Source organism: Opisthorchis viverrini (genome assembly GCF_000715545.1).
Source record: "Opisthorchis viverrini unplaced genomic scaffold opera_v5_262, whole genome shotgun sequence".
NCBI lineage: Eukaryota > Metazoa > Platyhelminthes > Trematoda > Opisthorchiida > Opisthorchiidae > Opisthorchis > Opisthorchis viverrini.
The window spans coordinates 113,280-136,016 of record NW_008751916.1 but is presented as its reverse complement, the minus strand read 5'-3'; the positions used below and the strand labels follow the sequence as shown (position 1 = coordinate 136,016).

The 22,737-nt window shown below is 41.0% G+C and overlaps 1 protein-coding gene across 1 annotated transcript; it reads left to right on the top strand.

The window, feature by feature from the left end:
- Positions 1–1,002: 1,002 nt before the first annotated feature.
- On the top strand, positions 1,003–21,827 carry T265_14774 (hypothetical protein; the record flags this gene model as incomplete). Its single annotated transcript, XM_009175171.1, has 8 exons — positions 1,003–1,257; positions 2,912–3,101; positions 6,473–6,663; positions 8,780–8,956; positions 8,995–9,166; positions 12,578–12,761; positions 16,857–17,047; positions 21,636–21,827. Coding segments are annotated over 8 exons (1,383 nt in total), but the record flags the coding sequence as incomplete, so codon positions are not given.
- Positions 21,828–22,737: the final 910 nt, after the last annotated feature.

Genomic DNA, 22,737 nt, shown 5'->3' with positions numbered 1-22,737 from the left:
AACACTTGAATCACATATCTTGGTACCGCATAATCTGTTTGACACCTTGGAGCAGTTTTTCTGCATGTAAACACATCGCCTGAGTCTGATGCTTGTTTTTTTTACACAACTTTCCTCCATCTGAAAGGTCTATAATCATCTCCAAGTATATTTTTGGAACGGTATATGGTCCAAGTTAACAATATACGCACCATCCGATATGAATCAATTTGGTAGCAAGTCTTGTATCAGGAACCTCAAGCAAGAACTCCACATACTTCAAGCATGTTCAAACTTTTTTACTCATCGAATTGCTTCAAACAACTGCTATTCTTGGAAGTTCCCCAAAACCCTGGCTGTGGATGTGAAACTGGAGGATATCCTGCTGGAAATTGTTCATGATAAGAACAATCTGAAAAGGAATCAAATATATCACCTTCTTCTGCTAGAACTCATTATTGATAGGTAATTCATCTCTTAGATTTCGCTCACCACTCATGCTATTCAGATTACTGCTACTGATACACACAACCTCTCTGTGGATGCTCGGCTGCATGAATTTCAGAGAACAATGCATAACAATAGGAAATAAGCTGTCCGTAGAGGCGCAGTGCAACCAGCTCACATCCATTGTTGAGGAATTCGAAAATCTAATCAATGAGCAATCGGAATGGGTAAGGTTTCAGATCACCGAAGAAAATTAAAGCTGTAGCCAGCCAACGTGGGACCCCTTTCTGAAACAGACAACCTTCAACTAGCCATCTACGGAAAAGACACGGAAGCCGAGATTACACATCAGACATTCGCATGGCTGCAGACAATTGAAGATGAATATACAAAAAAGATTGAAAACGTTTCCACACATAAGCCACAATTCGAGCAGAAGCTGTTTTGCGAAAAATCTATTCAAACGGATCCAATTAAATTCGAATCCTCAGAAATATCTTCGCATTCTGAAGACTTGAGAAACTTACTGGAAGTGAGTGTGTCCTTACTGTACTATTCCTGCAGTCTGTGTTCACCTGCTTTGTTCATTTATGTAGTTTCTGCAATCTCCCGTCGGAAATCGGAAGCAAATTGAATGAATTAGATAATGCGCCTTTCGATGCAGCCTGGATTGCGGAGACTCAGAGAGTTGTTTCAGCAGTTCGGAAGGATTTCGAACGTTTGAGCACCTATGTGAAGCACCTACGTGAACGAGTTTCACAAGAAGAAAGAAGGGTAGAAGAACTGAGAACAGAGCTGGATAGTTCTGCCAAAGAACTGGCGAAAAAGGAGGTAGGTAAATAATTTTACAGTGTTGGTTTTGTTTTTAACTACAATAACTAAGTTGATCATAGTGTGACAAGACTTGGACAAGTTGTGAAAACTGATGACATTCGAGATGCATCGAGACATCACTAGGTCTACTCAGGAGAATTGACTTCAGAGTACAGTAATACAAAGCCAAATGAATTAATCTAATTCGAACCTGTTTTACCATTTCAAAAAACTGTGATAAAACTCCAGTCGGTCTACAACCACGTTTAACACAACAGTTTACTGTCAACGGGAGCTTGTGATTCATCCTTCTAAATTCCGGAAACCGACTGTAAACAGTAAATAACCAAGCAAATGGCAGTGTTGCAATTCATGTTTCAAGGCTTTACGTACAGAAGGATGTATTTAAAACACCTAAAATATGGGCGTAGCATTTACGAAAACATACGGCAGCATCCAGGGTGGGTGGCAACTACCTCTTGAATGGTTCACTTATCTTAGAGGTGTGTAAGCGAACTATTTAAGTTACACAACTATGAACTGAACCAGCCACTGACGCTCAAGCACCTACGACTTTCGCCCTCCATTCACACAGGATCGATCTTAATTTTTTCACCGAATGAAGAGTCACCAGTGTGAGCCGTTTTTCTGTGTTAATCAAGCAGTTTCTTACTCGGTGTCAGTAAATCAAAGACAGAAGGATAGAAAATTCTAACTGAGAACTCTTCATCACCAGCTTTACAAGTAGTGTCTGTCGGTTTTTCACCGCTTGCTTTCTAAATATCTGTACTAGAAGAGAAAAACACTTGATTTCAGGTTGTCCGTCAACACTAATTTTTAGTTCTGATACTGTGTTGCAGCCAGATTATTCTAAAATAAAATAGCCTGAAATTTCAGTGTGATAGTTTTGTTCTCTTTATTGTCAGTGACGCGTTTATGGTAAGTTCCGCCTTGTGTCTGAGTACTTGGTGTAAGACGAAACTCACTGATGCCTATCACACCAACAAACTTAGCATCAATATCACTGTTGAAATCGATTTTCCAGCCAAGTAATACGCTGAGCTTCTTTCCTCTCCCACTAACAAGAGTGGTGGGAGAATTATGGTATATTCACATGTTTATACCCTTTGTGTTGAAGATGGGTGGGTTCCGTAGTGAACCAGTTGAAATTTCGTCCTGTAAGTGAAGCCAATTTATGCTGAAGAGAACACTCATGATGACTTTTCATACGGTGGGTTCCGAACCAGTTGAAATTTCGTCCTGTAAGTGAAGCCAATTTATGCTGAAGAGAACACTCATGATGACTTTTCATACGCATGAAAAGGTTGCACAACGCTTCTCGGCCTTGTCTTTTGAATTGGCTCCACTTACAGGATGGAAGCTCAACTGAATTCTACTAAATCCCTTCACATTACCATCTACGTACGTCTAATCCACTTTTATAGATTTTGTTAGTCAAACAATGTTAGAACATTTCATTCCGTGCTGGTGTATGTACAGATGAACTAATTGTACCTTCTTCGTTCACCGTAGACGAAGCCTACCTATAAAGCCTCGCGCACAGTCAGATTTTCTAGGCTACTCCAAACAGTCTATGGTTTTATACTTCTGAGGCTGTGTTGTTTGACTGAATTGCTGAGTTAACTTAACTCTTTTTCCTGTTACTCTATAGACTGAGCTGGAGAGCACGAAGATGGCTCACGGAGAACAAATAGAACATTTCTCTAGGGAGAAAAAAGAAATCGAAGAAACTGTGGCAGGCTTAAAGAATGAGCTCGGTCAGCATCACCTTCGTGGAAAGAAACTTGAAGAAACAGTACATGAGCTGAGGCAGAAATTATGTCAATGCGAGACTGACACAAGTAGGGGTTTTCGCCTACTCCTGTTTGGTTTATGATGGCGAAGCTAGATGCTAAGAATCTTTTTGCATCTGAACCTGTTGTACTTTCAGTAATCGTCGAATGGTTTGACTCCGTGATTTTGTATACACTCACCCCACGGTGATTTTTTATACATCGCAGCCCACAAACATAATTTTTATCTTTTCATACCCAGACAGATTTAGGGCCGACTTGAAACCAAAAAGAGTGGCCTGATGTGTTTGTTCGTCTACTCCACCAAAACGCAAAATTAGTTCAATCCGTATCCCAGTTTGAATATTCTCCGTTATTCACTTGTTCCACGTTCTCCGTTAGTTGTACTATGCGTTCTTTTTAGCGACGCTATGTTCTATCTGACTGCAATTTGCTCTCACTGCCTATCAGCCGCATATCACTGAATTAAAAAATTTAGCTCCCATGTAGCGCTTATCACTGTTGCTTAATTTTAACTTGTAAGAATGCTATGACAGTTAGGTCTTTTTAGTGTGTGCAAGGAATGAAGTGTGACATTTTGGTGCTGACGAGTATACTATAAGATTGTAAACCACAAGTGGAATCAATCTCTACCAAAAAGCCGAGACACACAGGACAGCTATTGAATCCCTGCAGACAATTATCGGTGGTTCGCATCCCACGAACTCCTGAAGCGATCAGAATCCGCTATTTTTTAGCCGTGATTGTGAATTGCAGATCGGTAGCACGACCAACTTGCAGATAGACAAGATATAGCACTATCTTATTCCAGTTATCACGACAGCTTACAGGCTCCCAATAACTTTTTATATTGGACGGTCGTTTATTTCAGTATAGATTACGTTGAAAACCTGAAGGTTGGACCTATACTACGAAAGCTGTTTCTTATATAAACCTTACTTTTGGAATAGTTTATACACACAACCGTATGCATGGTATTATCATAACAACCATATGATCTATCAAAGTGGAGGTCATTTTCTATTTGATGTCCTGAAAGGTAACTTAACATCATGGAAAAAAGCTGGCTAACAGAACACTACATCGTGTACATATATCTTTTAACGGGAACCGTTCCACATAGGCGTCGCTTGAACATTAGTCAACAGCGTTATTTCCCAGTGATCTAAACGAGGAATGCTCCCAGGTTTCTGAACTAGTCTTCTTCCTGCAGTTGAACCCAATATATTCCGAAAGTCAACTGTTTCATCCTTATTGGAAACCATCAACGGTGTGCACCTCCCGAAACTCCATCGGAATTCCGAACAAGTGACCTCCCGTCAAGCAGTTTGAACAGCAGTGAAATTAACTCGCACCACTCATCTCCGAGAACCATATCACATGGACATGTGTTGACTGGCTACACGAGTGATGACTTCTTAGACTGAAGTGCTAACCATCTTTTGGGGTTGTTCTTCCACTGAGCTTCCTTGTTTGTTTGCCCTCTTCCGATTACTACTCAACGAAATTACGAATTTAGTCAACCAGTGTGATTCTACGAAACGATTTGAGTGGAAACATTTAATCCAAATGAACGACAGCAATTTCCTCCTTAGATGTTATAAAACGATCAGTCCATTGATTATAATTATCCTACGTTTTAGTGGTTGTTTTACCGTGCAATATTTCTGAGTGTCCACAACTCCTCAAGTATTCTTCCCTATCATTCAGTTCCAAATCCTTCGCCCCAAAAGGCTTCATTTATTCCTCATAGGGAGCCTTCATCCAAAGTTGGATAACAAACGCTCACATTGATATCAACACATTGAGTATAAATAATTGTATACAGATGTCTTAACGAAGCACACAAAGTCCGCTCTTTTCTGTCTTGTTGTCTCTTACTTGATAAAAATCGAGTATGAGCTACCCTCTTAGCGCATTCTCCGTTCACAACATTCGTGTACTGTGACAGGCAAATCAATATTTTCCTCTGGTTTTTCTCAAAATTCTGTGACACATGATGAGTGATTTGCGATATCGGCGCATGATCCAATGGTATTAGTCAAGGTGCTGACATTCTGTTAACTCGGTTGTCGCCATTGTGTGAAAATCACATCAAAACCTGAGTTTTCTCCGTGACTATTATTACTCCGGACTTTGCTCTGTTGTTCCTCATGGATATGCCTGGCTAATCTTGGTAAAGGAGATAAATCCCAGTCTTCAATGGTTACGTAGATCAACAATCCTCGTACATTTGGGTAGCACTTTGAACCATTATGAAGTACTTTTGTTAAATAAAAAAGTCGTGTTTTTCTTGCATCCTAAGATGTACTGCAAACTGAAACCTCAGAAGGATACTGGTAAAAATGTCGTGAAACTACGAAATAGCAGACTGCTCACTGAGCTTAATAGTGAACCAGGTGACACCACTGTAGCGTCTAAGATGACGCACGAGAGCTCAAGTACACAAGGTGCCGCATTTGTAAATTGAAAACTGAACCATGGGATTTTTGTGTGGAACAGGTGATAGAACATCAAATCAAAGTGTTTTTGTGAGTGACCTTTGACTTTGCTTGATCCAAGCAGGTGAGAATTTGAGTTCAGTTTACCTCACTTGCTACCTGAGACGTAAGTTGGTAAACTGTTACTGTTATTTAATGAAATTTAAATGAAAATGAAGGGAAACTACGGCAATTACCGCGGCTTTCTCCGTTAATTTCTACTCTGCGTGTAATCCCGCGTAATTTTGCACAGCGCGGAAACCACAGTCCCCTCGTTATGGACAATTCGGCCAATGAGAAACACAATGAATGGTCCAACTGTCCGGCTTTGAACCATTTGAAAAAATTTGCACGTCACTTGGCCCACTCTGCATGTCTGTGTCCATATGGAGAAATTTTGTGAATTTGGAGTTAACTACTTAACAAGCAGCCTAAATCGAGTACAAGCATTAAAACGTAATATTTTTGATTTCAACACCTGGTTTGGTGACTTGCCTGAAATCACAAGAATAAGAGATATCGCTATGAAATTCGCGAACTTTTATTGATTTGTGACCTGCGGATTAGACGTTAGAAACATTTGAATGTGTTGAATAGGTCGACTCAGAGAAGCGATTCTATGTATGTTAAGAGGCGACTTGTCACCCATTTTAACGATTACATCACCATTCAATGCATAGCAGTTGTAGGTTCACTAGTCGGCACTCCTACTTCATTTGTTTTTTCTCTGCTGTGATACATGTTTTGGAAAATTCGGTCCCTCAAACATCGAGTTTTGCCTTCAAAACATCGATATGCTACTGAGTTCTTCCCGTCAAATGACGAAAGAATTTTAGTATCTTACGCGTAAAGTAACAATATGTCACTGTTTTATCCGTTTAAAACGAGGTTTTTGGATGGTGGTCGTGATTACCAGTTCTCCTGTCTTCCACTGAACAGATTCACTAACCAAAGTACTACAAGAAAAAACAGCATTAATTCGTGGGCAAAATGCGGAGTTTTTGACTTTGGAGAGTACGATCCGAGAGTTACAGAAGCAACTATCCGAAGCACAAGCTCGTCACACAGACGCCTTGGAGGAAAACCAACGTGCTCTACTGGAAAAGAATAATATGGAAATACAACTAAGTGTAAGTTCTTGCCTAACGGCTACAATAAATGACAGTGGTCGTTTGATCAATACAGAGAGAACCGGAGTTCTTCAAGTGGTTCCTTCAAACAATGTTCCCAAGGGTGATGCAATTTCGAAGTTAACAAAAAAATCCACCAATGCATGAGGCCAGTGCGTCATGTTCTGATATCTAGACAAGAAGAAACCTACACTAACACACTCATGGAGTATAACACCTGATATAGACATGTTTAGTCTGGTGAATCTTCGGACTCTAGAAGCAAGACGGCTATTCATCCGAGAGTGATCTCCATTTCCAGCCGGCGACACCATTATCTCAACACAAGTTTAGGACACGTGACTGACTGTTTTCTCGCACAGAAGCAAGGAGACTCATTCTGTAAGCTTGCAACTATGCACCTTAGTGAAACGGAGTTCCTTCTGGGTCGTTTTATTAGTGGTTAGTGAATGATGGGATTTTTGGTGATTTTTCCGATCGGTCTTCGGCCAGTTCACGGAAATGTTATTGACGTTTGTGCGGAGAGTTCCGCCACCCAGGTCTACAAACTCATCCCTGGTTGAACCTTTTTCTTTGTCCTGGGTTTCAATAGACTACGAGGATCCCAGGCAAGGTATTTTCTCGTGCAACTGATGCGCTTGCTTCCTGTTTGACCAGTTAGAGAGACACTGTAAGGTAGCTTACGCTAAAACTTGTTCTACTGACCATTTGGTGATTCTTTTCTAGTTAAATCAAAAAGGTATATTTTTAACAAACGAAAATATATCAGTTGATTACTCCGTTGCATATCTTACGCGTGTTCAATTCCAGCATTCACGGTTCTGGATCTACCGAATTGAAGGGTGGATAAGAAGCATGGCCACCCGCAGTATCTCATCTTTGAAGGGTCCAATATAGGCAGAATGGAAAGTCCAGACATATATCGGTTTGATTAGTGGCTTCACGCGTCTTCCTAGAAGAACGTACGCCGAGAAACCGGTTTGAGCTTCCGAATATGTACAACCGCGATAATCATATGGCTAAAACATCAGAGGAAGATTTTCAGCTAACTAATATCAGTACCTCGACTTCAAGGTTTTGTATTGCATCATTGGAAGAATAAGGTTCTACTTACTGGTTGCGACGTGATACAAAACAGTTGTGTTCATGAATATGAAATAAAAGAATGGCCACAAGGTCTGCTCCAGATTAGTGGGGTTCGTGTGCAGACTGAAAGGTTTAAAAATCCACCCCTTCACCGCGCTTCTTGAGAATTAGCAGCAAACATGTCCTATCACACAAGTAGTTGAGCAGTAATTGGCAAGAGGTACCCGATTTGAGGATAACGACCTCAAGTATGTTATGGCGGTAGAGAGACACTTCCAAAGTGCAGCTGCCTGAAATGTTTTGGTGGGTTTTTACACGTATCTTCTTTCCCAGGATGCAATTGCATAGTACCTTTTGAGCTCTGCTTAGAAGGTCTGGTCACTAAATCTGGTGAATTTCTTTTAGTCGGTTGGGATGAAGCCACCATAGTGCTTTGCATCGCAAGCAAATAGGAGAGAGACGTGTCGGGAGCCCTTGTAGACTCGTTTGAAATTCCTTTGACGATGTATAAAATAAGAGTGTCATTACACAGGACTATACTATCTAGCAAAGTTATTGGTGATAACGTGCGTTGACTATCGCTCTGCAAGCACATGTACAAAAGTAAGGTTTCCTTCAAAGCTGATGACGGAAGAAACGGGTTTTCTCATCACTTAATTCTTCCCACATTTTTTCCTCATTCTACGGCCTCTACGTTATATGATTGTAAGGTACCAGTATTTACCCTGGCGTATTTCAATCCGTAATTAGGGCGATGGCGATGTGTGCTTCATCCTCACACACATACTCCAAAATGATCAGGCTGTTTCGTTTTTCACTGAAGATAATTTCTCACTAGTAGTTTGCAAATGACATCAAGAAGCGCCTACACTCAATGGGCAATAGTATGAATCCTAATTTCGCTTCTTACGAAAGGTTAAGCAGAAAACTCAGTTCTTATTGACAGTTTATCTTTCACTTTTGGCCACCCGATTTCATAGACTATCATACCTATTTAGTGCTCCCTTCATTTTGCCGTCCTACCCTTCAGAACATGCGTCATAAACATCAACTCGTCTCAGAAAGGATTGAAGTTTTGACAGATCAAAATTCTAAGCAGGAGTCGAAGGAAAAAGAATATCTGGCGTTGATAGGCGAGTTACAGGAAAAGCTCACCGCGGCAGAAGCCAGCAAGGCGAAAATATTAGAGGAATACCAACAACAAGAGGTAGGTAACTGAAATCTCATACAAACTGGTTTCCAAAGATCATGTTGTCTGAATTTCAGGAAACTAGTAAACAAGCTTGCACAAAAACAGTGAAACTCGAAGAAGAGATCGATGAGTTACAATCTACAATTTTGCGATATCAGAACAAGATTGAACTGTTAATCCAATACCCAGACTTGAATATACCTACACAAACGACGAAAGATGCGCGTAAGTATGTTTTAAATACTGTCCATGGATATGAGAGTTCTAATCTATTGTCGTTCCGAATCGTGTGTGGAAATGTAGGCCGGTTCAGGATGACCGGATTCAGCACTCTCATTGGTCCCTAATTTTTCTAATTACTTACCTACTTATTTTACTTACTTACTTACTTACTTAATTGCTCACTCACTCACTCTCATTGCTAATTTTTCTAATTACTTACCTACTTATTTTACTTACTTACTTACTTACTTAATTGCTCACTCACTCACTTATCTACTTACTTAAAGCTCATAGTTGTTTCTCTTAACCACTGCTGGTGACTGAGTTGTTCACGACCGCTGGGTGGTTCTGACATGAAATGATGAACATTTAAAAAGAAAGCCAAAGGTTTTTGGAAAGCGCAGGTTTTGAGGTTTTTTCAAGACACATCATTTTTCTTCTCAGTACTCAATTGGAAAGTAAACAGATAACCAGTTGACCCGTAAACACAGTATCCCATCAACCTCGATCATAGACAATATGATCAGTTGGAAAGTAGACAGACGACTTGTTAAGCCACTGTCCCCACGATGTCCGCACTAAGCAGAACTCGGGTCTTTTTCTGAAGGTACTAGAATGGTGTGTATTCGCCCGTTGTTAGCCGCTGGTTATCCCCCTGAATATAATTTTTCTCGTCAGCTTTTGATACCTTCTTTGCAACGCACAACATCCTCGTAGAACTCGCTGAATATCCAACAAATTTCGGTATACTCTTGTACGAATTCATCAATAGTATCTTGCTACCATGCTGGTGTATCCTTTATTGAACACTGCGTTGCCATTGCGACCGATCGTTTTCGAAAAATGAGTAGGCTTTTTTAACTAGAAATCAAGAAGAGTATACGCAGGTTTATGTTCGTCTTTTCTGGTGATCAGTAATTGCATCGCACGATTCAACATTGATTGGCCGCAGGAAAATCTCCCTCTTTGTATGTTACTGACATTCAGCAAGTCCGATCGATATCGTATCATCCACGGTTAAAACTGCCACTTTGTACTTTTTGTCCAACTTTGACATTCCGCCTAGATAATTGTATCAGTAAGTATTGTTAGATAAGTTTTACCTTATTAGTTCATGTCAGGCAACTTACCCGCATCACGTTCATAGCTGGCCACAAACTTCATAACATGAAATTTCCTAATTACTATGGATTTATTCTGCTCCACTGCAATCTTTGCTAATATGGTGCTAGCCGTTGAGAACTTTTGCCTCGGAGACGTTAGTAAAGTGGCAATGAAAAATTATCTATCCCAGTAAAACGATGTTTCGCGAACCGAAACGGGTGCAGAAGTGCTTTGGAGCATGATCGAGATGATATTCTTTAATAAAACACTTCACTTTGCTTATACCTCAGACTGCATTCGGTGCAAGTGACTGATAAGCCCAGTGAAGTTTACATTCATATCAATCTCTATTGAATATCATCCTCCTGTTTTGGCACAATCTTCATCGTGAGTCCACACCGGCGACTCTCCTCGAGAAAACTTCAGACCAGTAAAGATTGTTGTGCAAGCGGTGGCTCAAAAGAAATCGCCTGACGTCAAGAGGATATGGGTGAAACGTTTTCTACAGAACACGGGCGCTAAATTACAAACAAGCCTCACAATCCAAAATTGTGAGCCTGTGTACCAAACGTTAGTTTGCGTAAAAATCACCGAAAGACTACAAGGGACGTGAAACGCACTATGTTCCGGGAATCACAACCAAGTATGCCAGAGCCTAAGCCGTTTGGCTGAGTAATTCGTCTTATTTACAAGGGCTCAGTATTACAAGAAATTGCTAACAAAGCAACTGGGGACAGAGACACTGAGTTGTACTGCTGTCAAGCGTTATCCATCTATATATCTGTTGTTCACTTAATCACAACAGCAGTGAACCTAAGCATTTTTCTTCATATTGGTCTATTTCTATCCATATGGTAAAAAATATGAAAAATTTCGGTTGAAAACGCATCTCTTTAGGAGAATGTGTATCCAAAAATAACGTGGTTTGGACCTGATCTGGGGTTGCATGCTGCTGGGGAAGCCCTATGTTGCCATACGACAAGTAAATCCCTTATTGTCAGTTTTCATTGAAACCAAATGGTGGGCAAAATAAAACAATTTATTTGAAATAATATCTCGAACCGTAGGCTCGCCTTAGTCCTAGAGATTCTGAAGTAATTGTTCATCTGAAAAGTAGAAATTAGACATTACAATGAGAAACAGAGACTTCTTAGTTGCTTTGAAGTTCCGTTTTTCATTTAGCGTAGTTTTTCGGACGTTACACCTCTGTTCTGACCATTACTATCACTTTTAGAAGACGGGCTGTTTTCCTTATTTCAGAAATTGAATGTGCAGGTTTTAACGCAGCTTGCTCTTCCTAAATCTGCTACGAGAACTCGCTTCTTTTTGGCCTCTAGCCGAAGTATGTTTCGCAATTCATAAACCCCACTTTTCTATCCGAATAGAGACCTCTTCATCCAAGAATATCGCTTTGTCTTGCTTCGAAGAATTGCACCGTTGATTGGGCAGAACATTGCCACATAGTTCTGCCCCACTACGCTTCAACAGGCTCCATCTCTTGGAAATTAAGAATTAATAATTTCGTTTAACAGACCATCTGATTTCTGTCTTGCCGTGGTGAGCGAGGCGCTAGAAAGCTAAGTTTAATTCTACTGCTTATCTTTGATGTGCGCGCATGACACTCTCTAATGAGTATAATAAATGAAGTTTCTGTACAATGGAGTGATCCAGTTGCTTGTGTGTACTACGGTGGATCATGAGATGTACCAAGTTGCGTGAGCTCAGGGGCAGCTAATCTAACCTTTCTAGTTACCACTGCAAACATGGGTGGCTTGAAATTTGTTGGCCCTTTCACTTTTAGCCCCTGACATGTCTTCTGTGGTACACAAGCGTTGTTTCAGTTCATCTTCAATATCCAATCATGGGTTCGAATGTAGTCGCTTCTAATCGATCAAAGTGTGTCTGAAAACAGAAAACTCTTCATAGTGTTTGCCGCCGGAGTTCCAGTGCACCGCTGAACTCAATGTTATGTTTGAAAAGCTATCTTTCTGAGCTGCACAAAAATGTTGTTTGAGCGTAAAACTACTTACGGAAGTTTCGTGATTCGAACCCAACCCTGACTTTTGATTAATCCTGTTTCGGCTTGAGCAAAATGGCAGTAGTCCAACTTTCGGGCTTTATTTCAGTTGCTTGACAGTTGTGCATCGAAAGTGTGCCGCAGCCGTACTGTTACTACCACATGTTATCAACTCTGGTAAACTACTCAGATTCTGGATCTTAAGAGCCACTGGATTGTATGAACCTCAATGATCCACTGGGTAAACGTTTGCTTAGTAACATGCACTTTTGTCGAACGCCTTGTTCCCCAAGCAATCCAAAGTGTTCAGGATGAAATTGAAGGTCAGATCAATGCAAATGAACTACGTATCGCAGTTCTGCAGGAACAAACCAAACGGTTACAGAATGCTCGGAAGAGAATGTCAGAAGTTAGAAAACAGCACTCGATTGAAGAACCAGCGTCGGCTGCAAGTGATGTTACTTTTTCTTCTATCGAGTAAGTCGATATTTTTTTTAGTAACAGGATGTAATCCAGTCCACAATTATGTAGCAGTTTGATTTAACAGATATAAACACGGAAAACAGTCGTAGTTTCATATTTATTTTTTCATTTAAGGCAAATTCCCTGAAGCAAAGTCCTTCATTTGTGCCAACTCAAAGAACTCTCAGAGATGAGACACGGTCATTTCTTTAGTCCTTGATAGGAACACTCGAACTATAAACCAAAGGCATAATGGCAACGGAAGCTCTCTCAAAAGATGCGCAAAATGATCATAAGTGAATGGTTATGCACTCAGTAAGCCAATAAACTAAACCCAAAAAAACGAGATATGGTTGTCTCCAAGCTTTCATTAGGAATGCAGTAATGCAGAATAGTAAACAAGTAGAATTAACGTCCAATCTTTATTAATTTTCAAAAATCTGAATGGCAAAACACCACAAAAGCTAGATAGATACTCATGAGAATATTAGTAGATAACCAAATCCATGGATATGGTATTGGAGCATTTTTCCAAAGACCAGATATTTTCAGCATTATTGCCGGGATCTTTCAGGGGTCCCAACTTGAGCGACCGGAAATTTGAAGTGTACTTTGCCACGCTGCTGTAAGACCATAAACACTCATATTTTACCAGAGAAATCTGTGTTCCTCATTGTGGTGGGCACAATTCACTGCTGAAATGCTGAATTGTCTATCAATTAAAAGGATATTATGAAGATATCAGTGATCGCTGAATTAAAAAAAACAGTGTCAACATACTGGTGCACTTTGGCGCTCACCGAATGTAGTGCGACTCATCTGATGACAGTTCGAATGAAGAACGCAAAGCCACGGCTTTGGTATGATTGGCTTAGTCAGTTCTAGATAAATCATTACTCAGTTTGATGTTCCATTGTTGGTGCTTCGATGGTCCTTCAATCACCACTGTATACGGGGTATACTTAGGAAATAGCTGGTCAGTTCAATCTCTCTAAATACACTAGTTACTTAAGACGAGGTTTTAAGTCAATTTGCAGTTAGGACAGGACAAAATATTTTGGTCAGTATCAAGGCACGGTAACTCTTGTGAAGCTCCGAACGTAGCACACCATCCTTTAGGATTCTCGCAACGACTGAGTCTTCATGAAGTCATCCCAGAATTTCGATAAATACTGTCAGCTGCACACAAATTTGATTTTGGCAGAAGACTCAAGTGAATCCAGCCGAATCTTCCGTTGACAGTAGTCCGCTCGGAGATCGTACCTACCTGATGAACCCTAAAAAGGGCAAAATCGATCTTTTGCTGCCGAAGAGCTTTCACAAACCTTAGAAGTAGAGTGTACTCTGTATATTGATTTCATTAGTTTGGGCACTCTAAAGCACTCTAAAGCCTGATTTTAAAAAGTTGGCAGAACAAAGCCGAAGATATTATTGCGTCGAATCTCTAGCTACCTATGTGATCTCTGTAATATCCAATGGGTCCAACAATATCATCAGTCGTTATATTTAGCTTTCATTGTACAAAGGTAGGTCGGGCACGAGGACTGACGATGTACTCCGTAGGCTAGCCAATTCCACCGGCTCAGACGTGTGCACACACAATCACTTTAGGTCCCAGCACCCTTGAAGCATGTGATATCTATCCAGTTATCTGTTTCGACACCTCTTTCATGAAAAGGCCTTTTTCTAAGTGTCTATACGTTGGCCTATTTTAAAACTGCTGTCCGGTGAGTGCCGTATTCATTATTGGCATCAGACTCGTCTCCGATACTGGCACATTGGATTGCGGTGTGCTTGTATTCGCTTGACTACTCCTGTCTCCAGTGATTGGGCTGGATATAGTGTGACGGCACAAACCCAGAATCAGTAGTTGTTCGACTGCTGGTCTATTTCCCGCTCATGTTGATTCCCTCTGGATAGGTCGTTTTGCCTACCACGGAAGACTTTTTTGATGCTTCTGTAGGGGCTGGTCCATATGGCGGGTTCATGATGTGTTTGAGTCACCACAGGAACGTGCGCCTAACTTTTTTCCGTATTCCAATGGTGAATGGTCTATACGAAATTTTCTTGAATGGTTTGCATCACAAACTCACTATTAGTAAGTACAGTTCAGGCATGGGCATATTCCTTGACCACATCCTATGGTGCAGTCTTGACGTTTTGACGGTGACATAACAATCTGGGCAGCACTCGCAAAGTAAATCCACAATCATCTGGAAACAACTGCGGGGATTTCTGTGGCTCCTCATCGTGCACTTATGGCAATGGAAAATTTTATCTGCAGCACAAATGGTTCATTGGTAGATTACGCGATATCAACCAGAATCCCCACACAAATCGAACTATCGCTTCCTATCTATTGGGCGACTTTGTCCTTAAGTATTTGTCTCACAGCAGTGCTCGTATCGCCACAACTGAATTTACTGAACAAAAATATATTTCCCGATTAGAAACACAAATGAATCACAGTACAGAAAAATGAGTGTCGCTTACCGTTTCTGGTGCACTTGATAATCAAACCGCATGCCAGACGTTCGGGAGCGTAATACGCTACTCATAGGGTACTCAAAGTACCTTTTGCCTAGAACTACTGATCAGTATCACGAACATCCTTCTCAGTCCAATTATCACTGTCTCAGACTCAACCAGTATCTGCTTGTAGCCAAATGTTGAGTGTTCAAGCTGCGAACCAGGAGGTCGTGGGTTCGAAACTCTCAAAAGTCTCATGAGATGCACAGTACTGATGATCCGCAATAAGAATGAAGCAGCTTACAGTGTTTCTTGGCTTTTCTCTATAGACTGACTTCACCCACAAGACGAAATCTCTGTCGAAAATAAAACCTTGATAACACTGCTAGTGTAGAAAGCAACCTTATTGTTCTTTCAACTCACTCGACCCACTTGGAAATCCCTCTTCCATACTAGCTCGGTACAAGTTCTCAGTCGGTGTCTTACGTTTGCAAAGGGAGGAAGTCACTGAAGTGGCAACATCTCATAACTCACAGATGTCAGCACAACCAGTGTCATAAACTCAACGAACAAAGTGAAACTCACTTTGATTTGACTTTCTCGAAAGAATATTCCTTACTCAGCGAGAAGGGTACTTTTCAATGTTTGGAAATGAAAATGGGAACATTTTCTGCACTCTACTGGAGGACTTTTGATAACAAGTATTACTTTGATGTCCGTGGGATAACTAGAACCGCGAAGTGAAAAACACAATAACAGTATGTCAAGTCAACTCATATGCTCTTGGTCGTCAGGTGCCCCCTGAATACCGCACAAGGCTAGGTTTATTTATGTGACATTTCAGCTACGAAAGTTTCTTGGAAAGGAATGTGTTAGACTCTACACGAAAACCCCGGTCTTTCACTCCACCAGAGCCAAGAAGAAGAGTCTATCGTGCACACAAAACCATTAAACGGTAACTCCAGTCCACCACAAACATCAATTTTAAATTTCCTCAGTTTTGTTTGTTCCTGATAACTTAAAGATTATGCTTCTAACAGTTGGCCATTCACTTTTTCTAACATAAAATTTTTAAGATCACATGGAATTTTCGTGGTACTGGACGAGAAGCCGTCCTCTTCAGCGACCTCGAGACATATTTGAAATCAAGTGCCACTGGTTTGCGCCGCAACCCCTCCACGCTTTCATCATATTGTTACGCAATCTAAAGTCTTTGTTCCGTGTGTAGGACGTTACTGGCAGGAACACAGCATTCTAAGGTGTGTGCACAAAGCTACCCTAGAACAGAACCCAGCTAACGTTCACCCTCAGAGTTATCTGTGATTCAGTGTTTTCAATTCATCATTACAAGTCTGCTATCTACAAATGTTGAATGCCCGCGACTGATGAAATCAATCTGAAATATCAACATCTCACAACTTGTGCCTTCCAATTGTTCCAATGATGTGGAATATGTTTTCACGTTGCTTTTGGTGGTATATTGGGCAATTTTATCCGTCCCAGAATCATCCGGCTTTGCGCATTGAGAGCTTATATATTTTTGGTTGTCGATACAATTGCAGTCTTTTATAAATGAAATTCTTGTACCTGGATGCTATCATACTATCTTTCCCCTGTTGATTTAATTCCTTTACCCTGAAGCAGACTGCCTCCATTGTCAGTAACACTTTCCGGGTGTGGGTCTGCCATATCGCATAAAAGCAGTTTGCCAAAAGAACATCGAGACGCATTGTTAGCATTGTCACCTTTTGCGGCTCAAAAACTACGCCAACCCCCACGTGTGCAAGTTCCGCCACTTCAGCTTTGGTCAGGGCCAGTGAAAACGCAAAAACGTGAGCTGGTTGTATTTCTAGATTGTTCTTTGTCACGCTCGATACTTCACTTACCTAGTTACGCACCCGAGCTTACGACGAACTAGCGTTAGCATGGTTCAAGGATCGTGATTTGCAACTGCATCTCGTCTAATGTGACGACGTCGAGTTGGACCTTCATCCAAATTACATGTTAGTGGAACTCCTATTTCAGGGAGTGTATGCCGGCATTTTGGTGCGCCGTACCCCTCTTGGTATACTTCCCTGTTTATTTTCACATATCCATAATGTAGCAGAACTTGGCTCAGGCGAAAAACCATAACTGGATTGTCCTAAGAATGATACAATGACCTCACGCAAAGGACTGTCCGTGTGTTTACCCAATATTGGTTAGTGTTCAAGACTTCATCAACCGTTTTGGTTGCAAATGTCACTCTGGTTGTGTCAGCAATGCCCCTGAATGGGGAATGAAACTCATTCGAGCTAAATCATCCACGTGTACATCCTTTTGAGACACAGAGGCATTCTAACGGTGATTAGGATGCACGAGAAACCGAAAAATGGCCCTTTTTCTGTTGAACTCCAAATAGCTACGTTAAATGTATGGGGTTTCACCCTCTACAAGGTACGTGTTGAATACTTAGCGAACTTACTCATACAGAGGGACTATCAATACCTACTCAGCAACGCCCATTCATTGGCAGGCCGAGTGTAATTCTTAGTCATCACTGTTTTACGGTTTGATAGAATACCGTTAAAATCCATTTGTGTATAAGTGAGGCAAAAGGAAGTTTATGCCATTTCCTAACCATCCATTGATCAACTTCAACGTTAGGCCGCAGGATAATAGACACGTGGGCTCTCCGACTGCTAATCTGTTGAATTTTAGAATTCGAGGAAATGGACAACTTTAAAAAGACTTTGCTGCAGTATTTTTGGAAGGAATGTAGATTTGGTAGTCACTCATTTTAATGCAGTCGGATAATAACTTGCTTGCTGCTACTAAACGGTCTGTGCATTTTGGGCCGCTAATCAGTATCCTTCAGCATTAGCAAATTACATAGTTGACTCCATGAAAACTGCCTGCTTTCATCCAAGTACCACAGGTGCTCAACAGACCAGCTACCGGGTGTTTGACAATCATATTGCACGAATGGTTACTTGAATAATAAAACTGGAAATTAGTTGGCACGTAGTGTAACAGATAAAGATCCCAAGGAAATGAACACTCCGAAATTCCAAATGGCAACCAGTGCAACTTTCGATGTCAAGCTACCGAATAATTTTCGTACTTGTTTATATTTTTAGTTGCACCGTGGTACCTTCTTTCACGCTCGTGGTCTTTCTTTTGGCACATACAGACTGACTAGAAAATATCAGCCTACAGAAAATTACTAGGTTGAGGCAGGCTGAACTCTAAGTTTTATGAGGTAATGTCACGTGACACAGCGTTCCAAACGTTTTGCGACATACGTTCACAAACCTAAAGGCACGTGTTTGTCGAACTGTTGGGGGCCGAATGCTACTGAAAGTGTACTAGTAGAACGCTGGGTGCAAAAAAACACGAGATAACATAGAACCACCTGACTTGGTAATTGTGAACCACCCACTCACCAGTCGATGTTGGATTCTCCATAGATGTCGACCTGTTTGCGGTACATCTGGAATAGAACGACACTTCAACAAACGCATTCTATGGAGCCGTTTAAATTATAGAGAATGGTTTCTGTTGTCACTAGTTCCTTTGCAGTGAACGGCTTTTCATTACCCCGTTGTAAAATTTGTCCTGGTTAGTTGTTCTTTGGACATCGCTAGTTGTGACATTGCCGTCGACTCAACCCCACACTGATGATGTCACCTCGATATGTGGTGAAAGCTTTGTAATCCAACGTCTAGGCTCAACGAACAGATCAGCAACCAAGCAACGCACCCGAGTTACCTATATTCCGCGACATCTGTATTTTGCTCTGTTTTCGGATCAATGAAAGGTTACGAAACTGGCGAGATGTATCACTTTTCCTGAAAGCTTGTTAATTTTGAGAAAACCCTAAATCCCTAATGTATGAAAGTGAGTCAGCTGGGCATCAAAAAGGAGGTACTAATGAATGCGCTGACCAAACTTTTGTTCGTTTTAAAAATCAAACATGAATTGCCGAAACGGTTGTTAGAGAGAAAAAAATGCCAAATCACACCACTTGTTCACCGGTAAAAAGAGAGCAGACGCACTACCGGCTGAGTCTAAGGGCGAGCGAAAAGTCCTCAACCTTCGGAGAAAGACATATTTCTACCTAGATCAGAAAATGCATTTATGACGTAGCTTTATTCGTAGCTTCAGTAGCGTCATTCTACCGTACGTGTCTACCCAGTTAAATCTGTATTTTTGTTCTTTAGCGCCTACCTTCCTTCAGTCACGTTCAGTAACTGAGATGCACTTCAAATGTATTGGAAATTCAATTTTATTCATAAGCTACAACATACAACTTTTGATGAGACACACTGCTAATAAGGTTGCTGAAAAATCTGCGATATCCAACTACTGATTCCGTCCTTGAATCTCATCACGTAAGCGAAGCCTCAAAGTTTTCGTCAACTTTGGGTTCTACTTGAATCCATATTTTAAGCAGCTGGCTAAATGTATTGAAATGTGAAGTAAGCCAAAGTCAACCAGAGACTCAGCTGAATACATGCTAAATCTCTCTTTTATGGCATAGTGGAAGCCAGCAAAGTCGGTAGTAATATCCCTCCCCATGCATGGAGGATTAAGAGGTGCGAAACAATGCACTGCGAAATTCACTGTTCAAATTCCAGTTCTGTAGCAGCGTACTACGTACCGAACTTCATGTTGTATGGTGGCTTGGAAGGTTTCTTATGGTGTACTATCAGGTAATCAGAAGATTTTTTTGAAATATTTAGTAGACCTCAAAATGAAGTCTGTTGATCACAACTGGGCTCAGACTTTGACCGTACAATTCATCTTTACAGACGGATTAGTCGCTTGGAAGTATACTGCGGTGGTCCAGTTCTATGAAAAGTACTATTTGGGGCCATTCAATTTGCTCCTTACTTTGTGGCCCTGCTTAGTCTCAAAAACCTGTTCTCATGGTGCTTCTTGCTTGGAGATTACTTAGGAAGAACATACACTGTCACGATGTGGGAATCGCCATAGCTGCTACTCACTCCGAAATGTTTTTAATGTAGGGAGTCTCATTGCCAGGTGGCACAGACAACCAATTAATGCAAAGTAATTACTCGTGGATATTTCCTTGGCTCGCCCCGATTGGCCATTGAATCCCACAGAATACCCAGTTTGTGTCTTTGATTTGCAGTGACTAAACTGTTGGGTCAAAGAAAATTTTAGTGATCTGTTCCGGCAGCCTGTCAGCTGTATGAATGAACCTGAAGAAACTTGACCACAGAGTATCGTCGTCTTACTACAGTTCACCAAGTGGATCTGGGTACGCTGACAATATGAACCACCCCCGTATTTATCCTAACCGGACTCGATAAACGAGGATGTCTCATGAGGTTGAAGTTATGAGTGTTACTCAAATCCTCCATAACACCTGTAACAATTGCCAGTGCTCGGTTTTTAGTTACCGTGTACGTCAAACTGACGGAAGGCTGCATTCTGGGTCTATGGGGAAAATCATCTGAAGATTACTTTGTTGTTATTCTCAAATACAAAAAGACTTTTTTAAAGATAAATTTGATCCACAAACCCAATTTAGCCTTGTCTGAAAAGAACGCGGGGAAGTTTTGAGCCAGAGATATTTTAGTCTGCACAATCAACAATGATGTGATTCTTTTTATTGCTATTGTTCCGTGTAGTAGACCAATAATTTTCCATGTGTTTAACTTATACCGCTTAACTTGGTGCTGTGTATATATGATAGTGCTCTTGTACTCCATGTATAGTCGCCGGGAACTTTGGAGCGCTCCGATCCTCTTAAACGACTTTTTGGTCTCTGTGACATGAACATTTTTATTAATAATCCTGAAGGCACTTGTGGGTTTTTTAGTGATCCCAGAGAGCCCTTGTGAATGGCCAGCCGGTTGTAGATCTCGAGAACTGGCCATTCTGAGCGAACAGTTTGTTTGTTGCCAGGTTTCAACCAGCCGACAACTTAGGATTTTGATTATGTCAATTGTTGGTACTAGACCTTTGACGGGGTGGTATAAAGAGTTTTCTTATTTCCATGACAGTTATCTGAAGGTGCTGCTGAAAAGTGCTGTGGTGCACTCACAGTTTAAGCATACTAAGCCACTGCCTATAGGGAAAACAGCCATTTTCAAACCTTGTTTATGGCGATGTCATAACCAGAGCCAGCTTACCAAGAGGCAAGAATACGGTGTTGTTTTGCAACCCGTACTTTGGATATGTTTTCATGACTTTTCCAATCTACGGCTAGAGTTGTTGGCTTCCGTACTAGCCCAGCAGTATTCTCGTCGCCAGTTAGCGTGCAAAACAAGACCCTTCATCCTATAACGTCTTTGCTGCAAGGAGGTAAGGCATCGGTGTTCACAGCACTTTGTTGCCAATAGTATTGTCAACAGCAGCGCGATAATCTGCAGTGCTCCCTGAAAATTGCGGTTTTATTCTTTGTTTTAGCGAGCAGACGGAGACAATATTAGATGCGTCGGAAACAAAACCGAGACGTTTACCGGCTTGCCAACTAAACCAAGTAACCTACATTTTTAGAACGTATGACTTATTCAGCAAGCTAAATGTACAAATGATCAAATGGCTTCCAGCATTTTTTGATTCTGTTGAATGATATGGTAATATTTTCTTCATCTTTTCGTAGCGATTCTCTAGCATTTTCGCGCTGTGAAATAAATAGATCTTTTGTGACCTCTGTTGCACTGATTCCTTATGCTTACTTGTTAATTACTTCACTATAACCCACTGTAGGTGTACGTTAACATCTAGTGATTCAAATGGGAGTCTCAATATTTAGCCCAGATGATATTGTCGCGAGCTGAATTTGGACCTTGAGCACATGGAAAACTCAGGTTAATAGGGTGTCCCCAGTTGTCCTCTGAGAAAGGTTCTTCACTCCCGAAGTTATGCCTTTCCTCAGAGAAGTACACGTAAAACATTTCCTAGCAAATCTCTGTGGGATTTCTGCTTCCAACCTCCCTTAACTGATCACAGTCCACTTTTCCGAGGGACATTTTATCCTCGACAAAAGGCTGTAAACCCGATGTACTAGATGAAACTACCGCGATAGTCCACACGGTTGAATATTTGGCTGCCAAATTTGAACAATATTTTTTGACGCAAGGCAAAATGTTGACTGGCCCTAAACTCCCAAAATCTTGGTAAATTGGCCGAGAAAATCCAAGATCCCATCTCCACCAATTCACGAGTATCAAGTTTGCAGGTGCAACATCTTTTGTCTTTCTCCGTTCAGTCAATAGTGACTATTTTGTAATTTACTCCGGAGCACTTGTTTACCACTTGCTGAGTTTAATGAAGAATGCTGAATAGGCCAGCTGAGACACTATTGACACTATTGAGAGCAACACATCTGTAGCGAATACCAGTGTTTGGCTGACGTGCAATTACGAGAAAAAAACTAAAATGCTTGCAATCCAGTCTACAAAGAAGTATCCTTAATTAAGACATACAAGAACAAGGTGCCTGTACCCTCAAAAGTATTGAAATCAACAAATCTGAGCATAGCTTAGGAGTTGAGTGTCATCAATGG